Raw genomic sequence first — 16,260 nt, forward strand, 5'->3', positions numbered from 1 at the left:
GAAAATGAAGTGGATAAGGTTGCCCAAACGTTTTGGGACAGAGTGTATTCACCTTCACTGGTTAATAACATAAGAGAATATGTCCAGTCTGAATGGGGGAGGAAATATAGACCTTTGTTTAGTGTAGGACTACCCTATGAGAATAATGGTGAAAGGCAAAAGGTAGTAGTGAATAACAAAACTATTATAAAGTCATGCTTTTCCAGTATAGCAGAGATACAGCTTTGGTTAAAAATATTTTTTAGAAATAACTGGAGTATATTTAAAACTAATCCAGTTATTTTACAAATGGAGGGGAATGAGCCATTGTTTACCTACAAGACTGGTAAGAATTTTAAGGATTTTTGATAAGGGAAGTTTTAAGAATGGGAAAGGGAATAACGGTGTTCAACACACCACCAAATGTGGCATGTGTAAAAAATGCTCTATATGCGATAAGGATTGTGTTATTTTAAAGAATAGGGTAGGCTTGAAGGTGTTTTTTTTCTTTTTTGTTAAAGGAAACTGTTCTAGCAAATGGGTGACATATATGGCTATATGTGTAGGGTGTTCCAAGTTTTTACATTGGCAAAGCAGAGAGGGGTTTACGTAGATGTATTTATGAGCATCTATATGATATTAAAAATAAAAAGGAGAATAATGCTTTGTTTAACCACTCATTGTTTTGCCCTACATTTTCTAAGTTTGCCTTTGGCATCATTGACTCTGCGTCCTTTAACCCAAGGGGTAGGGAAGCTAAGGTGATGTTAGAAAATAAGGAGATGAAATGGCAGTTAAAACTGCAGGCAACCTCACACCCTGGATTAAATGAATACACCTCTATCCAGTCTGTGTCAATCATGACAGCAACAGAATTTTAAAACTTTTGTTTTACATTATTATATTTTACATATATGTTTTAAATATTTATCATTTATGGGAAAGTATTTTTGAAAGTACATTAGTTGAGAGTATTAAGATGTTTGAATGGTGTTTTTGCTTTAAATCCCACTGTTCAGTTTTTAATTAGTAACTGAATAATTTTTTAATCAGAGTGATTTTTGTATAAAAAGGGTCTTTGGGGACTTTGTTGCGATTCTGATTGCTAGCAGTAAGGATGAAGGTGCTTGATCCACGAGTGTTCTTTTACAATAAACTTTATTTGATATATTTTTATGAGTGAATCCTTGGATACTAGATTTTTGGTTTACTTGTTCATTTTTGTTTTTATTGGTCATTGCAAAATAACCATCTTTTATTATAAGTTTAGTAGTTCTTTGATAAAACATGGTGTGACAGATTATGTCATCAATATAATTAATCATAAAAGTCCCATTCAACTTTCATACTTCAACTTTAACTTCAGTATTTGTCTAAAATACTTATTGCAAAATCTGGATGACTAATCATCTTTTTCCTAAACAGGATTCAGTACTTCTTGTTTTTTAAGGAGCAAGTATCTAACAAAACCCAAATAGTAATACCGAATACTTGACAATTTTCCAACTGAATTTTTTGTGAATACCATCAACACAGGTTGGATTTCAGTGCACAATGAGTTAAACTTATATGCTAGATATCCATGGATATTGAACTGTTTTTGGAATTGGATGTTTACAGATTTTCACATTAAGTTATTCAAGTATTCACAAGAATGGCTTATTAGTAATAATTCAAAACTTAAAGACCACTGTCATAAAACTATACTGCTATATTTTTGGTGCATTACATACATGTTATTTCTGATTAAATTATTTTCTTTATTTACTACTTGCCCTGAAAGCTACTGAATGACTCATTTAACATTACAATAGTAACTAATATTAATATTTAGGGATAATCAAAGGTAATATCTACACTTGACATCTATCGAAAATCTCAGCTACACTTTTAACTACTGAAGATGATATCTGACTCATTTTATTTGTTTATAAGATAAACAAGTTACTAGCTGGGGGATGAAAGAGTATAGATCACTGAAACATTTGTCTACATGGAATCTGGAGCAATTAAGAAATAAAATAAATAAACAGTGCAGATAGAATTAGCCACACACCCCTGTCTACCAGCAAATATTGTATTTCTGTTTAATTTAAAAATGAAAATATAATCATCATAACCTTCATTATCGGGAAAGAGATCTGCGGTTTTCTTTGCATGATTTCAAGGAAATAATAGAATGTGTCCAGTTTTATTGGAAACTATATAAATAATTTTAGAATACTTTTCCTGCAGGCTGAAAGTGATGTGCTCTGATTAGAATATAAGTACCTGCTTTGCTATGGCTTTTGCCAGATCTTTGGTTGTTTCTGTTTTTCCTGTTCCAGCTGGTCCCTCTGGAGCACCACCAAGGTTCAATTTCAATGCACCCATCAAGGTTCTAAACAATTATGAAACAGCTGAGTCAGCATCATAATAAATTGCATCAGAATACTAACAACCAGATATGTTCAGATACTTTACTTTCAGTGAAGTGCAGCACTAGAGACAGAATTTAGACAGTAGGAGAGTTTACCTGTGAAAGGAGACATGCCAGGAGAAGCACATAACAAATAGCATTGCGTTTGACTGCTTTACATGACAGATGATTGTAACTTGTATACTTATGGGTATCACAAACGAGAGCACCAACATTTTAATGTCACTTCTTGGTGAATGTTTACATTTTTTGAGACTACCTTTTATAATATTTGATAAATGATTTCCAATCAGACACTAAAAATGAAAATACCAGTTTATTATAATTGTTTTTAATGATCAGGTGCAACACCGATAAAGAAAATGGCAGATGACAAGAGTGTTTCAGTCCAAGAGGTCAGCGACCTTTACAGAATGCATGATCACCATACAACCTGTTTCCAAATCAACTGATCTGTAGAGGCAAGCCATATTTAATCAAAGGTAATAAAATGTGGCAGAGCTGAATTCAACGAAGTGGTAGAATTCATAGTAATACCATAACGACACCAACAAACCACCATAAAGAAGTGGAGGAGCAAAGGTGAGTAAACCAAGGCTTTCATTATATAAACAAGTACAAATTTAAGAAAGACAGCATGACAATGTCTTGAACACCTTGACAGAACAATTTCTGTGCATACATCTGTGTGTGTGCGAGGGGTATATCTGTGTAAGTAAACTTACCATAACCATAGATGTTCTAATAGAACACTGCTGCAGTAGCTTAAGTTATTTGAATCTTACCCCAGTGATTGTTCAGCTTTCAAAGCATAAGAGCATATTCTACATGCTTTGTCAGAAGCTCAAGAGCAGCTGAAATACAAAGACAGTTAGAGTGCCAGATTTAGTCAGAGCTTTTTTTGTCAAAAAAAGAGAAGAGTTAAGAACTCTGCAAGGATAATACTAGAAAACAAACCCAACTGTAAACTATATACACAAGGGTCTGTACAACCTCACCCTGGCAATGAAAAAGAAAAAAAAAACAGCAAAAAAGGGGGGCTGGAGGGGGGCAGCTACTGCAATAGGGATCTATTAGAACATATACTGTTAAGATGGCTGGTAAGTTTTGTTGCGCAACTGTACTATGTCCAACATCAAGATCACTGTTGCAGTAGCCAAAGCTACTTGAGTTAATTACTATAGCTTAGCATCTAAAAACAGAGGAGGAGAAAAATTAAGTATAGAGAAGCCTGTTCTTGACCTGGAAAAAAAATTTAGTGTATAGTGTTTGTAAAAGTACGTACACAGGGGTCTATGTCATTTAATTGTATGCTCAATTCACTGAAAACTGATATGACTGAAAACTCATTTCACAGAAATTCTTCTCTGCAAGTAATATATTACAAAATAATTTTTGCATGGGGCAAGTTCCCTGTACCCCCATGTGAGGGGCTCCCCCCCACATCCCCCCTTATATATACTAACTTCAGGGTCACACAACCGAAGAGAAAAGAAAAAAGTACCACATGCAGTGAATCAGTGCTAGAATGCAAATACAAACATTTACAGATCTGGGGGTTCAATGTGGTAATACTGACCATAACAATCTATACATACTCTGCTAGACTCACTTCCATAATAACCCTTATGATTAAGAAATGACACCACTGTATACCTTCCATGCATTTCTACACTTTTTTATGAAATGAGTTTTCAGTCAAATTACTTTTCAATGAAAGTAGATCAATGATTTGGGATTCAATGAAATGACACAGACCTGTACAGAGGACCACATTGCTATCTCTAGAATACTTCTAGAGTCTACTCCTTTCCAGAAAGCCATCAAAGAAGCCAAACCCCTTTTGGAATGGGCCCTAACACCCTGACTGGAAGTGACATCTTATGGTGAGCATAACAAAAGCCAATAGCATGAAACAGATGTTTGCTTTAATACTGGTTGTTCTTTCCTCTTAACTTCATAGGAGACAAACAGCTGTTTGACTTTCCTGAAGACGACAGAGCGATTATGAGTATGGCTTCCATAAAACTTTAAGACCACTTTAGGCATAAAAAAATGTTTAGTTCTTACCAAAACCCAGTCATTGTGAAAAAATGAGGAAGGGTTGAGACTCACTATAAGAGCCTGTAACTCAGATACTCCCTAGCAGAAGTCATAGCAATGTGTAAAAGTCTTCCATGTTAAAAACCTAAATTTGGCCTGATGAGTTGATTCAAGTGGGAAAAATTAAGCTTTTCAAGCATAAAGTTATAATGCCAAGGAGGAGTTACATTCTTTCCAGGTGCATGGACATGCAACACCCTTTTCAAAAACTGTTAAATTTGAGGATGGTTAGAAAGGTGGGATCTAAGGGGAGACAAACAGAAATGGTTGACAAGTGAATCTTGACAGAAGAAAAAGAAATACTAGAGGACAGTAGCTCACACAAATAATCAAGAACCAGTGGCAGTCAGGTCTGGAGAGGGTCCTGGTCCTCAGATTGGCAGCAACTAAAATACCTTTTCCACTTGCACTTATATAATTTTAGTAACAGTTTTTTCACCTCCTTTAGTATCTGCTGCATGTCCAAAGAAAAAGGATGCCAAAATGGTATCAACATTCTGTCATCCAGTCAGTCAGTTGAAGAGTTTTCAGGTTGAGGTACATCCAATAACTCCTGTCTTATATGGATATCAGTGTAAAGGGTGGAAAAGCCTGCAAGAACATTACAGTCCATGTAAACTGTTTGCAAGGAATCTAAGTGCAGAATTCCTTTAGTAGTATGTTCTGAGAGGAGGCTATCAGATCTGCTTAGAATTCTTGGAAGACTTTAGGATGAAATTTCCATTCATGAGGGAATGTCCTGGTTCTGTTTACAACCTTGTTCAAGGTTTGTTCTGTTGGAATGTATGAATCCTTCAGAGTCAAACTAACCTGAGTTGCTATCTCCCACATTATTACGGCAAGTCTGCAAACAGGGTGCAATCTGGTATCCCTTTGTTTTGTTTACGTACCACTTCACTGTGGTGTTGTTTGTATAAACTTGCAGAGGCCCTGGGAACTAGAGATGAATTAAGGGTTTCAAAGCATTGATCCTTGCCAATATCCAGCTAATATTTCTGTGCTTCTATATGTCATGGCAGTTCCACACAGCTTGCAGTTTCACACATTTGGAAACTGATCACCATGCCAGATCTAATGCATCTGTAGTGACAGACTGGTGAGGGGTCAGAAAGAAGAATGAGAGACATGGATTGCAAGAGATGTGATCTGCTCACGAGATAATCTCCCTTTTACAAATCCCAGGACAGGGATCTGAAAAGACAAAGGGCGATGATGCTGACTCCAGACTAACCTGAGGCGCCACTGGATTTTCCTCATATGGAGTCTGCCTAGGGGAAGCATGAGACTCATTGATGCCATGAACCCCAAAATCCTGAAAAAATCCCTGGCAGATGCTTAGCTTTGGTTGGAAATACTCAGGAAGAATTGTTGAAAACAGGAATGTTCTCCATAGGGTAGAATCTAATAGACATCTCAAATACAATTCTGTGAGAAGGGGTGAGAAAAGATTTTTGAAAAGACTGAGCAGAAAAACAGCTGCTAAGACTCTTGACAGCTGAAAAAAGAGTCCACAAAGATAAATCAGTTGTCCAAATATGGAAAAGCATGAATACATTGAAGTCTGTAATAAGTAGATACTATAGCTAGACACTTTATGAATACCCTTACAGCAGTGGACAGTTCAAAACCTAAAACAGAGAACAGATAATTTCAACCAGGGACAAACATCTTAAAAAATGTCTGATCTCTTTACAAATGGGAGTGTGATGCTAAGTACCTACTAATTCTAGCTTTACCATAAAAACTATAAAAGGGAGTAGAGGTAAAATGGAAGACATTTTGAAATTTGGAATCTTAATCAAAATATTTAGAAAGGAAATGTACAGGACATGCCTCCAGTATCCGTCCCTTTCTGGTAACAAAAAAAAAAAAAACAAAATCCTTGAATAAAAGTCTTTGTCCATCAGGAAATGAGACACTGATTTTATTATTCCCTGTGCAAGCATTTGGTGCAAAACTGGAGGAAACAAGGAGACTTGGCGCACTGGGCAAGGCAAGGCGGGATTTTCATTGCTAAATGTACCCCTACTGAATTACATTTAAAACACATTTGTCTGCAACAGTCTGGTGCCACAAGGGAAGAGGAAGCCTTAGAGAGATGGCCAGGTTGCCATTGTGGAAGAGGAAGCCTTAGAGAGATGGCCAGGTTGCCATTGTGGAAGAGGGAGCCTGAAAAGGCAAACAGTCTGGAAGGAATGTCTTTGATTCTTGGAGCTTTAACTTTCTTTTTTTCTAGCCTCTTTGTCATTGCTTTTTAATTTCTGTATGAAAGCGCCTTGCTTAAATTGCTCATTGTAAAGGGAGGCAATTTTTGTTTTAAAAAAGGAGGGTTGTAAAATATTAGTCACTCCTTGAATCAACTTTCACCTTTCATTACACTTCTTGAGAGCCTCAGCTGCAGAAGGGCCATACAGAATAGCTTATCTAAAGGTGAATTTAAAATTTCAATTTTAACATCTTCAGGAATGTTTTGAGAACAAAGCCAAGCCAGCCTTTCCACTAATGACCCAGAAGCAGCATTTCTGGAGGAAGAAATGGCAGCATCATAAGGACAATTTAAAACATGCCTAGTTACATGAGAAGCACATGTTAATGAGGCATTCAAAGCATTTTTAACCTCAGAAGAAGGATGGCTGACTATTAACGTTTGCATGTTCTCAAAAGATAAAAGTAAAAACTTTAACAAATGAGCTTGGCAGTAGAAGAACACACTTTCTTTCTTAACTTGTCAAAAGCTTTCCCATCCTTATCAGTGGGAATTGGATTAGCAGAAGAAATCTGTTTAATAGAAGCAGGTTTAGATAGCAAGATTACTGCAGGATCTGCTTTATGGTTGGAAAACAGATACTTATGAGAATGAAGAACCCTGTATAGCTTGTCAGATGACCTGTGGACAGGAGATTCACTCTCAAGTAAAATAGCAACAATTAGAAAAACATTCTTTAAAGTAGACAAAATAGGAAAAATACCTGCAGATGTCGGCATACCCAAGTCATTATACATTTTCTATGTAATTTGAATTTCATTCTGTTCTCACTGAAAAACCTTTCATCTTAGATAAAGTCTCAGAAAAAGAAAAACCTTCTGGAAGGAAATCTGAAATTCTACTTTCCTTAGAATGAGAATGTTTAGTCTGGGACAAAATCCATGAAGTACCATCATTCCCCTGCAATGTCTGCTCATCTGAAAGACAATCCAAGTCAGAAAGAAAGGTAACTCTTTTTCTTTTCTTTCCTGAAGTAGAAGTAAGCAAAAAAAAGACAGAAATTAGCTCCTTAGCAAATCCCATCAAATCTTCTCCAGCCATAGAAACAGAAGCAGAAGAAGGCAAGATTTTCTCACTGTGGTCACCTTTCCTGGGAAATTCCAGTAAAATACCTGACTCATGGGCAAGCAAAGTCATCCCAGATTCTGGGTCCCTACTTTGGCTAAGTGAAGGACCTTCACGTGTCTCTTACCTTGAGTACCCACAAGGGTGGTTCTCCCTTGCCTTCCAAAGGCATCCTCACAGTTGTAGATGACATTGCTATCCCTGGTCCTTAGTGGCCTGTAGGTACAACACCAGAAAGACCGGGGAAAAGATGAGAGATATAAAGTACCAAATACATCTAGGCACAACAAGAGCTGACCTGAAACCCACAGATTTCCTAACAACATTATTCTTTTTGCAGACAGGAGAAAGTAAAACCAAGGAGATCGGTAGCCACTCCAGAGAAAAGCTGAGAATGAGACCTCAAAGACAGCTGGGGGCTCTGGATGAATTGGTAAAAGTAAAGTACAGAATAAGTGGTACTGAAGTAAGTAAACCACTGACAGTCTCTTACAAGCACAATATCATGCCTCAAAATGCAAACCTATATAATCTGTTTAAAATTCTGTCAAATACAGAATTCTTTACACAAAAAGTTCACAAACGCATTTACACACAAACTCTCTTAGAAATGCAACAACTGTACAAAAAATATTCAGCTTCCTTTCAAACACCACATTTTATTCAGGATTAAAAACAAGTTTTCCTAATAAAAATAAATTTTAGTGAAATGTTTTCCCCAAGAAGGACTTATCTTCCTAGCCTTGAAAAATTGCTAGCTGACCAACGTTTTGTCCCCCTGAAGGAGCTCACTTTGGTGGCAAGAAAGCTCTGACTAAATTGACACTCTTTTTATGTTTTTCAGTCCTACAGTTTTGAAAGAGAAGCAGCAGTTAAGTAATCATATTATAAATAGATTTCTTTGTTACAGTCTATGCCATTTCTTAAATTTATTGAGCGTGCTGTGCTGCTACATTTCCCTCTGAATGTACTTAATGCTTGCTAAACGTGTTCTGTACAGCAGCAGGATGCAAATGATTAAATTCCAGCAAATAAAATCATATTTAGCAAGTAATTCCTAATATGCATCATTTAACACCCAGTAGAAAAAGACAGGAGAATGAGTACCACTGTCCTTTAAATCCACTACAGATTTAAAGGTAAGCTGTATTATTTATTTATTTTTATTTATTTAACATTTGTTTACAGGATGGTCTGGCTGGACAGCTAGTGTCCGTTTTCAGCGGAGTCCTGGGGAGAAAAGCTCCAGAAAAATTATTACATAATATGACCAATGTATACAACGATTTTGCTGTTATAAAGTTACATGTATAAAATTATTTTGTTATAAAGTTATCTGTCCTTCAACTCCTTTACTTTCCCTTCTTTCTCCTCATCTGGGGTCTCCTGTGAAAACAGGCCATTAGCCTAGTGGGACTAACCCAACCAACAAAGGACAGCTAAAATAAATAAACTTTATGTCAGCTTTCACTAATTATTCCATTATTACATAAAGCCCACATTGTTAGCTAATACCAATCTTTGGCTAATCACAGACCCTTTGCACTGTCCTAGCTTTTATACAGGTGATACTGAATGCAAAGATTTGCTCTTTACTTTTTTTTTTTGCACATCTGAGTAGCTACATGTTGATAAGTTTGATTGAGATACAAGGACTAATCGCAACAAATATATGCCAGTTCCATGAAATCTGAATGATCAAAAATACAGCTAATGGCAAGCTTCTTCTGAAAATCCCCAAAAACAAATTAGTATGTCATCTGCTGAAGAAACAAAATGAAGAAATATATTGTGTATGACATCCACATCCTTTAAAATATCCAGTGCTGTGAGCTCTGCTTCCTCCACACTCCTCTTAAGGTAACTAATTGCATGCTTACTTTTTGTTGTGGAAGGTTACAAAACAGATCAATGACAAATGCAGTGAAACCTACTCACTTAACAACAATAGACCAAATGGGGAACCATAAAAAAATTCTTACGCAGGATAAAACTCCCACAACATAAGTGTTGCACCCTCCTAAATATATGGTCAATTTTATAAGCCTTAAATTGGTACATTTCAATGCAAGAAGTATATATAAAAAAAAGATTTCTGTTTTACAAAACTGGTTGTTGTTGTTGTTTGTCTTTCAGCTTTTTCCAGGTAAGGGGTCGCCACAGCGGAACTCCGGTCCGCTAATGATTGGCAGTAGATTTTTACGAAACACCAAGGTGCCAGCTCGACACCTAACCTTCAACAAAGGCACGCCCATTTACGCACGAATGTTTTTCGAACGCTACCCAACCGCAGGGAAGACATGCAGACTCCCACACACAATGTACTCCCAAGCCAGCCGAGAATCGAACGGGAGAACTTCTTGCTGTGAGGTAACAACTCTACCGTCGTACCACCGTGGCATTGTTTTACAAAACTGGATTACGCAAAAATCCTTTATAATGTGACTGTGGCTGAAATTTGGCTTATGTGAAAATTATAGTTTTAAAATTTGGTCTAACAAGGCATGGTATTATGTGCTCTGATAGGAGTGTTTCTACTTTTCACTGATGAAATCTAACCTGCTCATTGTTTTACATGCAAATCATCAAAATGTAGAAAGGGAATATAATTTTATTTGCAAACAAAATCAAGAACGCCAGATTACTGTCTGTCAGAGTGTTTTGCTTTCATGGTTGAAACTGGTGTCTCCACATGGACCATCAACCTCTTTGTAAACAGAAAACTGGACTAGTCTCAACTGACAATTTACCTCAATAATTCTTAAAAGAACAGTTAGGTTTATGGTAAAGCTTGTGTCAAAACTAATAAACTGCTTGCTTATGCAAAGGAGTGTGATGCAACATTGGAAACCGGCCCTTTAGGCACTGCTGCATAAAGAATGTACTTGTTATTATGACTTCACCACCTCCTCTCCCCCTCTCAGTTTGTAGGAATGCATACATGATCAGCTCCTCCAATATCTCATTAAAATAATCTTATATATAAGATGCAACATGACTTGAGAATGAAGCATGGCACTATACAACTCTGCCTGATACCATTCAGCATCTCAACTGTAGCAATAATCTCATATTTTATTAGACATCTCTAAGACATGTGATACAATCAACCATGGATACCTCCTTAAACTTCCAACTGCATATGGGGTCTCTGTTACTGTGCACAGATGGCTCAGGTGTATATAGTTAGATGGGATGGTACACTTTTCCCTTTCTCTTCCCCAGGAATGACCATGGATGGTCAATAGAGCCCAGTGGCTGACCCATTTTTTCATCACTGTATTCATTAATGAAATGTGGAGCACTGTGGTGATACCATATTGTTTCAGTATGCTGACAATTCTGCTACTCTCCTCACATGACATAGTCTTCCATTTTGGGTCTAAACTACAAAGCACAGGTAACTAAAATTCTGTTAAAGCTTTTCTGGAGTATACCACAACACTATCAGGCCATACTTTTTACCTCTAAGGATACTTAGAATGAGATTAGTGACCCTACAGTCTCCAAAGCACAAATGCATATCAGTATAGTCATTTTGATTGTTCCATGACTGATTTAGTTGCACCAAACTGCTTACAACTAAATACATATATAAAAATGTGACTTAGCTCTAACAGACAGAAAATGTTGTACAGTTCTCCAATTGTGTCTGGTGTAATCTTTTGCTGTTCCAGTCAATCTACTTCTTTGTTTTTTCATCAAACTTCACTGTATGTTTTGCCTGTAATGGACTGTACCTTTTTATTATTTCATTAGCTCATCACTACTTTATGAGTGCCCACAAACTCATTACGTTGCTTGAGGCATCTGTCTTGCTGCATCTTGTCAAAGCCAAGCTCCACACATCCCATATTCATTGTTTTTTTAGGTGTCATACTCTCATATGCACACCATGTCTGGCTACACAGCCAAGTCATTGCTTTACAACAGTTTGCCTATTCACTTCAGCAGTAATTAGTTTATTTAGGAATTGATTTAATTGCATTACTTAGATAAGGATCACTGTGGAAAAGCTGATCAGTAGACCATACCCTTCTTCTCTATTTTGTGTGTGTGTGTGTGTGTGTGTGTGTGTGTGTGTGTGTGTGTGTGTGTGTGTGCATGTCTCTCATATGGTTCTACCTCAGTTAGTCGACACGCCGGAACATCGACATGGAAATCGCGAGCCCCAGAAGATCGACAGTTCAGAAGACCGACGCAACAGGCCCCAGAAGACCGACAGTTCAGAAGACCGACTCGATGGATGAAAGCACCAACGCCGAGGATGCCAACATGGGAAAAGGCTGTGTAAGTATGCGGTAGTGACGGACGTTAGGGTGCGAGTAAGGTAAGTGTGGATATTGACGGTCTGTGGGGATAGGGGTGGGTTAAGTGAGTTAGGGTTAGGGAGCGGGTCAGGTAAGTGTGCGGTAGTGATTGTGTTTGGGTTAGGGGCGGGTTAAGTGAGTTAGGGTTAGGGAGCGGGTCAGGTAAGTGTGCGTAGTGATTGTGTTTGGGTTAGGGCGGGTTAAGTGAGTTAAGGTTAGGAGCGGGTCAGGTAAGTGTGCGGTAGTGATTGTGTTTGGGTTAGGGGCGGATAAGTGAGTTAGGGTTAGGAGCCGGGTCAGGTAAGTGTGCGGTAGTGACGGACCTTAGGGTTAGGGTTTGGGTTAGGGTTGTAGGTAGTTGTGTATGTGAGGTTTAGTGTGGGTTTGTAGGGATTTTGGTGTGCTTGTGTTGTGTATGTGGTTTTTGGACAGGGAATGTGTTTTGTTTGTTGATTGTTGTGATTAACCCGCCCCTAACCCAAACACAATCACTACCGCACACTTACCTGACCCGCTCCCTAACCCTAACTCACTTAACCCACCCCTATCCCCACAGACAGTCAATATCCACACTTACCTTACTCGCACCCTAACGTCCGTCACTACCGCATACTTACACAGCCTTTTCCCATGTCGGCATCCTCGACGTCGGTGCTTTCATCCGTCGAGTCTGTCTTCTGAACTGTCGATCTTCTGGGGCCCGTCGCGTCGGTCTTCTGAACTGTCGATCTTCTGGGGCTCGCGATTTCCATGTCGATGTTCCGGCGTGTCGACTAACTGAGGTAGAACCAATTACACACACACACCACAGAGAAAACTGCAACTTGGAAACAACAAAGCTGCTGGCTGAGAATCCTAAAACATCAGGGAAAAAGAATCATGCACTACAGACAAACTCATTTGAGACTTATGAGTAATCAACAATTTTAACTTGTTTAAAAGTCAAAACTTCTTTGTTGAAAAACATCTTGATCTGAAGAAGCTCTTTCAAGGGCAAAGCGCTCATTGCTTTCTTTTGTGTCAAACTTTTATTTGGGTGCATGACAATGTACACAAATGTTCTAATTCATATAGTTACCTTCCTCTAGTGTCTTTGATAGTAAGACAGTACAAGTAATGGTTTCAAATATGTTAAGAAATTCTAAAATTCAGGTAAAACCTAATAGTTACATTGACCTGCAATTTGGTTTCATTACCTCATTTCAAGAATCTAAGAGAAAAGTCTATTAACTGTAGTATATATTTCTCCACAGTCTAATTAATCCTGTTTTTACCTGTAGCATCTGTCAGTTAGAGGTGTGATAACCAAGCGTGGGGAGTTGCCTAGGTACTCATAGCCATATTGAACCTCTGTGGTGATCATTCGTACCAACACATCATTATTTTCCCAATAATATCGAAGCTGAGAGATCCACTGGAAATCGTTTAAATTAATTTTCTCTTGGGCAAGTTTAGCAACTACATCACGAGCTAGAAACAAAAAGCAAAATACAATCAATCAATGTCATCTAAATGAAGACTCTAATGATAGCACATGAGCATTAATGTATTTTTCCTGCATGTTTTTCCTGCTAGTGACAACTCTTTTGCTCCAGCTTCAGCCTCATCACTATCGCCATTTAGCTTTTTGTATTATAAGCATTTTCTGTACGTGTCACCCACTGTTGCACTATCTATGTATACTTTTACTAGTTATGTTGGAAATCTGTTTGATGTGCTCAGCTTTTTTCTGTAAATGAATTCTTCTTCATATCATACTTTGTGCTATAATCAGAAACAGAGAGTTCACCACCAACCAACCAAGTAAATGCTCCGTAGCTACTTTCTCTATAAACAAATATCAGCAATGGTAAAAACGGAGCAAAAGCAGGAAGAGCTGATAAAAAATTCTATTTTATTCTCCAACAACTAAAACGGATGAGCGCGCTTTCACACACATATATACATATTTTTTATATATTTGTATATATATCTTCTACTATAGGAGATTTATATAATATAATAAAGTTGTTTATAATGTGTAAATGTTTTTAAAAGACGTCACTAAATATACATTGTTCTGAAGTAGTAATTGATATGTAAGCTTGATTGGCCATAAGTTTTTTGAATTTAGGTATAAATGTCCTATGGGAAGGCTATTTAATATGGCTCTGATGAAGCTTTGTAAGCGAAAGCGCACTCATCCGTTTTACTTGTTGGAGAATAAAATAGAATTTTTTATCAGATCTTCCTGCTTTTGCTCCGTTTTTACCATTGCTGATACTTTATGCTATACTATTTCACAGTTAAATGACTGCTTTTTGAAATGGATCCTGCTTCTCATTATTTATAATATTAAGTTACTTGACTATGTGATAATCTCACTTTACTTTAAGTCCTCTTCTATCATTCATGTTACTCCACTTTACTCTAAGGTGCACATTTTGATATTCTCAGTGTCTCCTCTTATAAGTAATCAAGATCCACTCACCTTTTGTACCCTTGTATGAAATTATTCCTTACCATATTTGTCCCTACATGGATGCTGTTTACAAGGTTGGACAAAGTAATTCAAACTCTTCAGTGCTTTAACAGTGTATTTACATGTAAATTGAATGCATATCATTATCCAGCCATCCATCCTCAACCTCTTTTTCCATTTTGCACATGGGGTCGGGGTGTCACTTCAACAGTGACAATCATCTCAAGCCCAGGTTTACAACGCCGGGTGGCTAGCCCTGCTTTGTTAGTTCATCCGCTCATTCCCATATGCACTCACATCTACAGACAATTTAGAGTGTCCAGTCCACCTACTGCATGTCTTTAGAATGTGGGAGGAAACCTATGTGACTGCAGGAGTGTGGTGTGTGTGTGTGTGTGTGTGTGTGTGTGTGTGTGTGTGTGTGTGTGTGTGTGTGAGTGTATACATATATATATATATATATATATATATATATATATATATATATATATATACACACGTATATCATTAGCTCTATCTATTACTGTCTTATCACTGCCGTCATGTTTTGTGTGTGTGTGACTATATATATATATATATATATATATATATATATATATATATATATATATATATACACATACATACACACACACACACACACACACACACACACACACACACACACACACACACACACACACACCATATTTAGTATTTATTTATTGCATTTGTTACTAGGATAGTCCAAATGGGAAAAGCTCTACAGTAGTTACAAATTAGACAGATAATGTAGTTATTTAAAACAATAGGTTACAGAAACATATAAACATTTAAAGAATTTAGTAAATTATATAGCAGTTAAAACGATTTACAAGACTGATGTTTAGATACACAATATGCAGTATGTTTTCCAAGATACATTAGGAGTTGAAGCAGTTAGAGCTGACAAGGTGAGTTAAATAGAAGTTGATAAGGAGAAGGATAGACTAAAGAAAAGTACATGAATGAGTCTGAGTTAAAGGACATTATAGGCAGAGTTAGGGCAAGGACTTAACCAGGAGTGGAGCATAAGCTTAGCCATGCATCACACAGATATTACTTTAGCTGATTTTTGAATGATTTAGCATTTTCAATTTGTCTAAGAGCTCAGGGTACAGAGTTCCAAATGTTTGCAGTACAGGAGGAGGACAGTGCATCTCCAATGGAGGTCTTAGACTTGCATACAGTCAACAGCAGCTGGTAAACAGACCAAAGTGGTCTGGTTGGGTTATACTGCTGGAGCAAGTTGATTAGGTTTGAACACTTTTCAGGGAGGTATAAGAGTTTGTGGGTAGTCACTAAGTGTGAGTGAGTTGGGGATTGCCATAACTGGAGCCACTAAAGTTGTTTTAGAGGTACACAGTGGTGAGTTCGGTAGCGGTGGTTTGACTACTTTGTTGTAACAACAATCTATTGAGGAGAGTATGGTGGAAAACACATTGAAGAGTATGGGGCCAGCATAAAGAAGGGAAGGGAGAAAGAAAGAAGGTGCTTTGGTTGTTCTGGCTTTGTCAATTAAGTACTGTTTGCTTTTCTAGTGGGTTCCTAGTTTTTGGTGAATTCTCTTTATTGCCTGTTTAATGTGGTGACTGAATTTCAGACGGTCATCAAAGATAACTACTAACAGTCTGGTGCT

At 37.4% G+C, this 16,260-nt stretch overlaps 1 protein-coding gene across 1 annotated transcript in view; it reads right to left on the bottom strand.

The window, feature by feature from the left end:
• The window catches only part of DNAH3 (dynein axonemal heavy chain 3), a 2,217,123-nt gene that overhangs the window by 832,174 nt on the left and 1,368,689 nt on the right, over positions 1 to 16,260 (bottom strand). Inside the window, exons 28-29 of the mRNA XM_044089509.1 lie at positions 13,417 to 13,612; positions 2,251 to 2,359 (exon numbers count right to left, since the gene is read on the bottom strand). Of these exons, the coding sequence (XP_043945444.1) occupies positions 2,251 to 2,359; positions 13,417 to 13,612 (305 nt within the window). The remainder of the gene's footprint in view (positions 1 to 2,250; positions 2,360 to 13,416; positions 13,613 to 16,260) is intronic.

Source organism: Protopterus annectens, chromosome 12.part0 (genome assembly GCF_019279795.1).
Source record: "Protopterus annectens isolate FY-2018-M chromosome 12.part0, PAN1.0, whole genome shotgun sequence".
NCBI classification, from domain to species: domain Eukaryota; kingdom Metazoa; phylum Chordata; order Ceratodontiformes; family Protopteridae; genus Protopterus; species Protopterus annectens.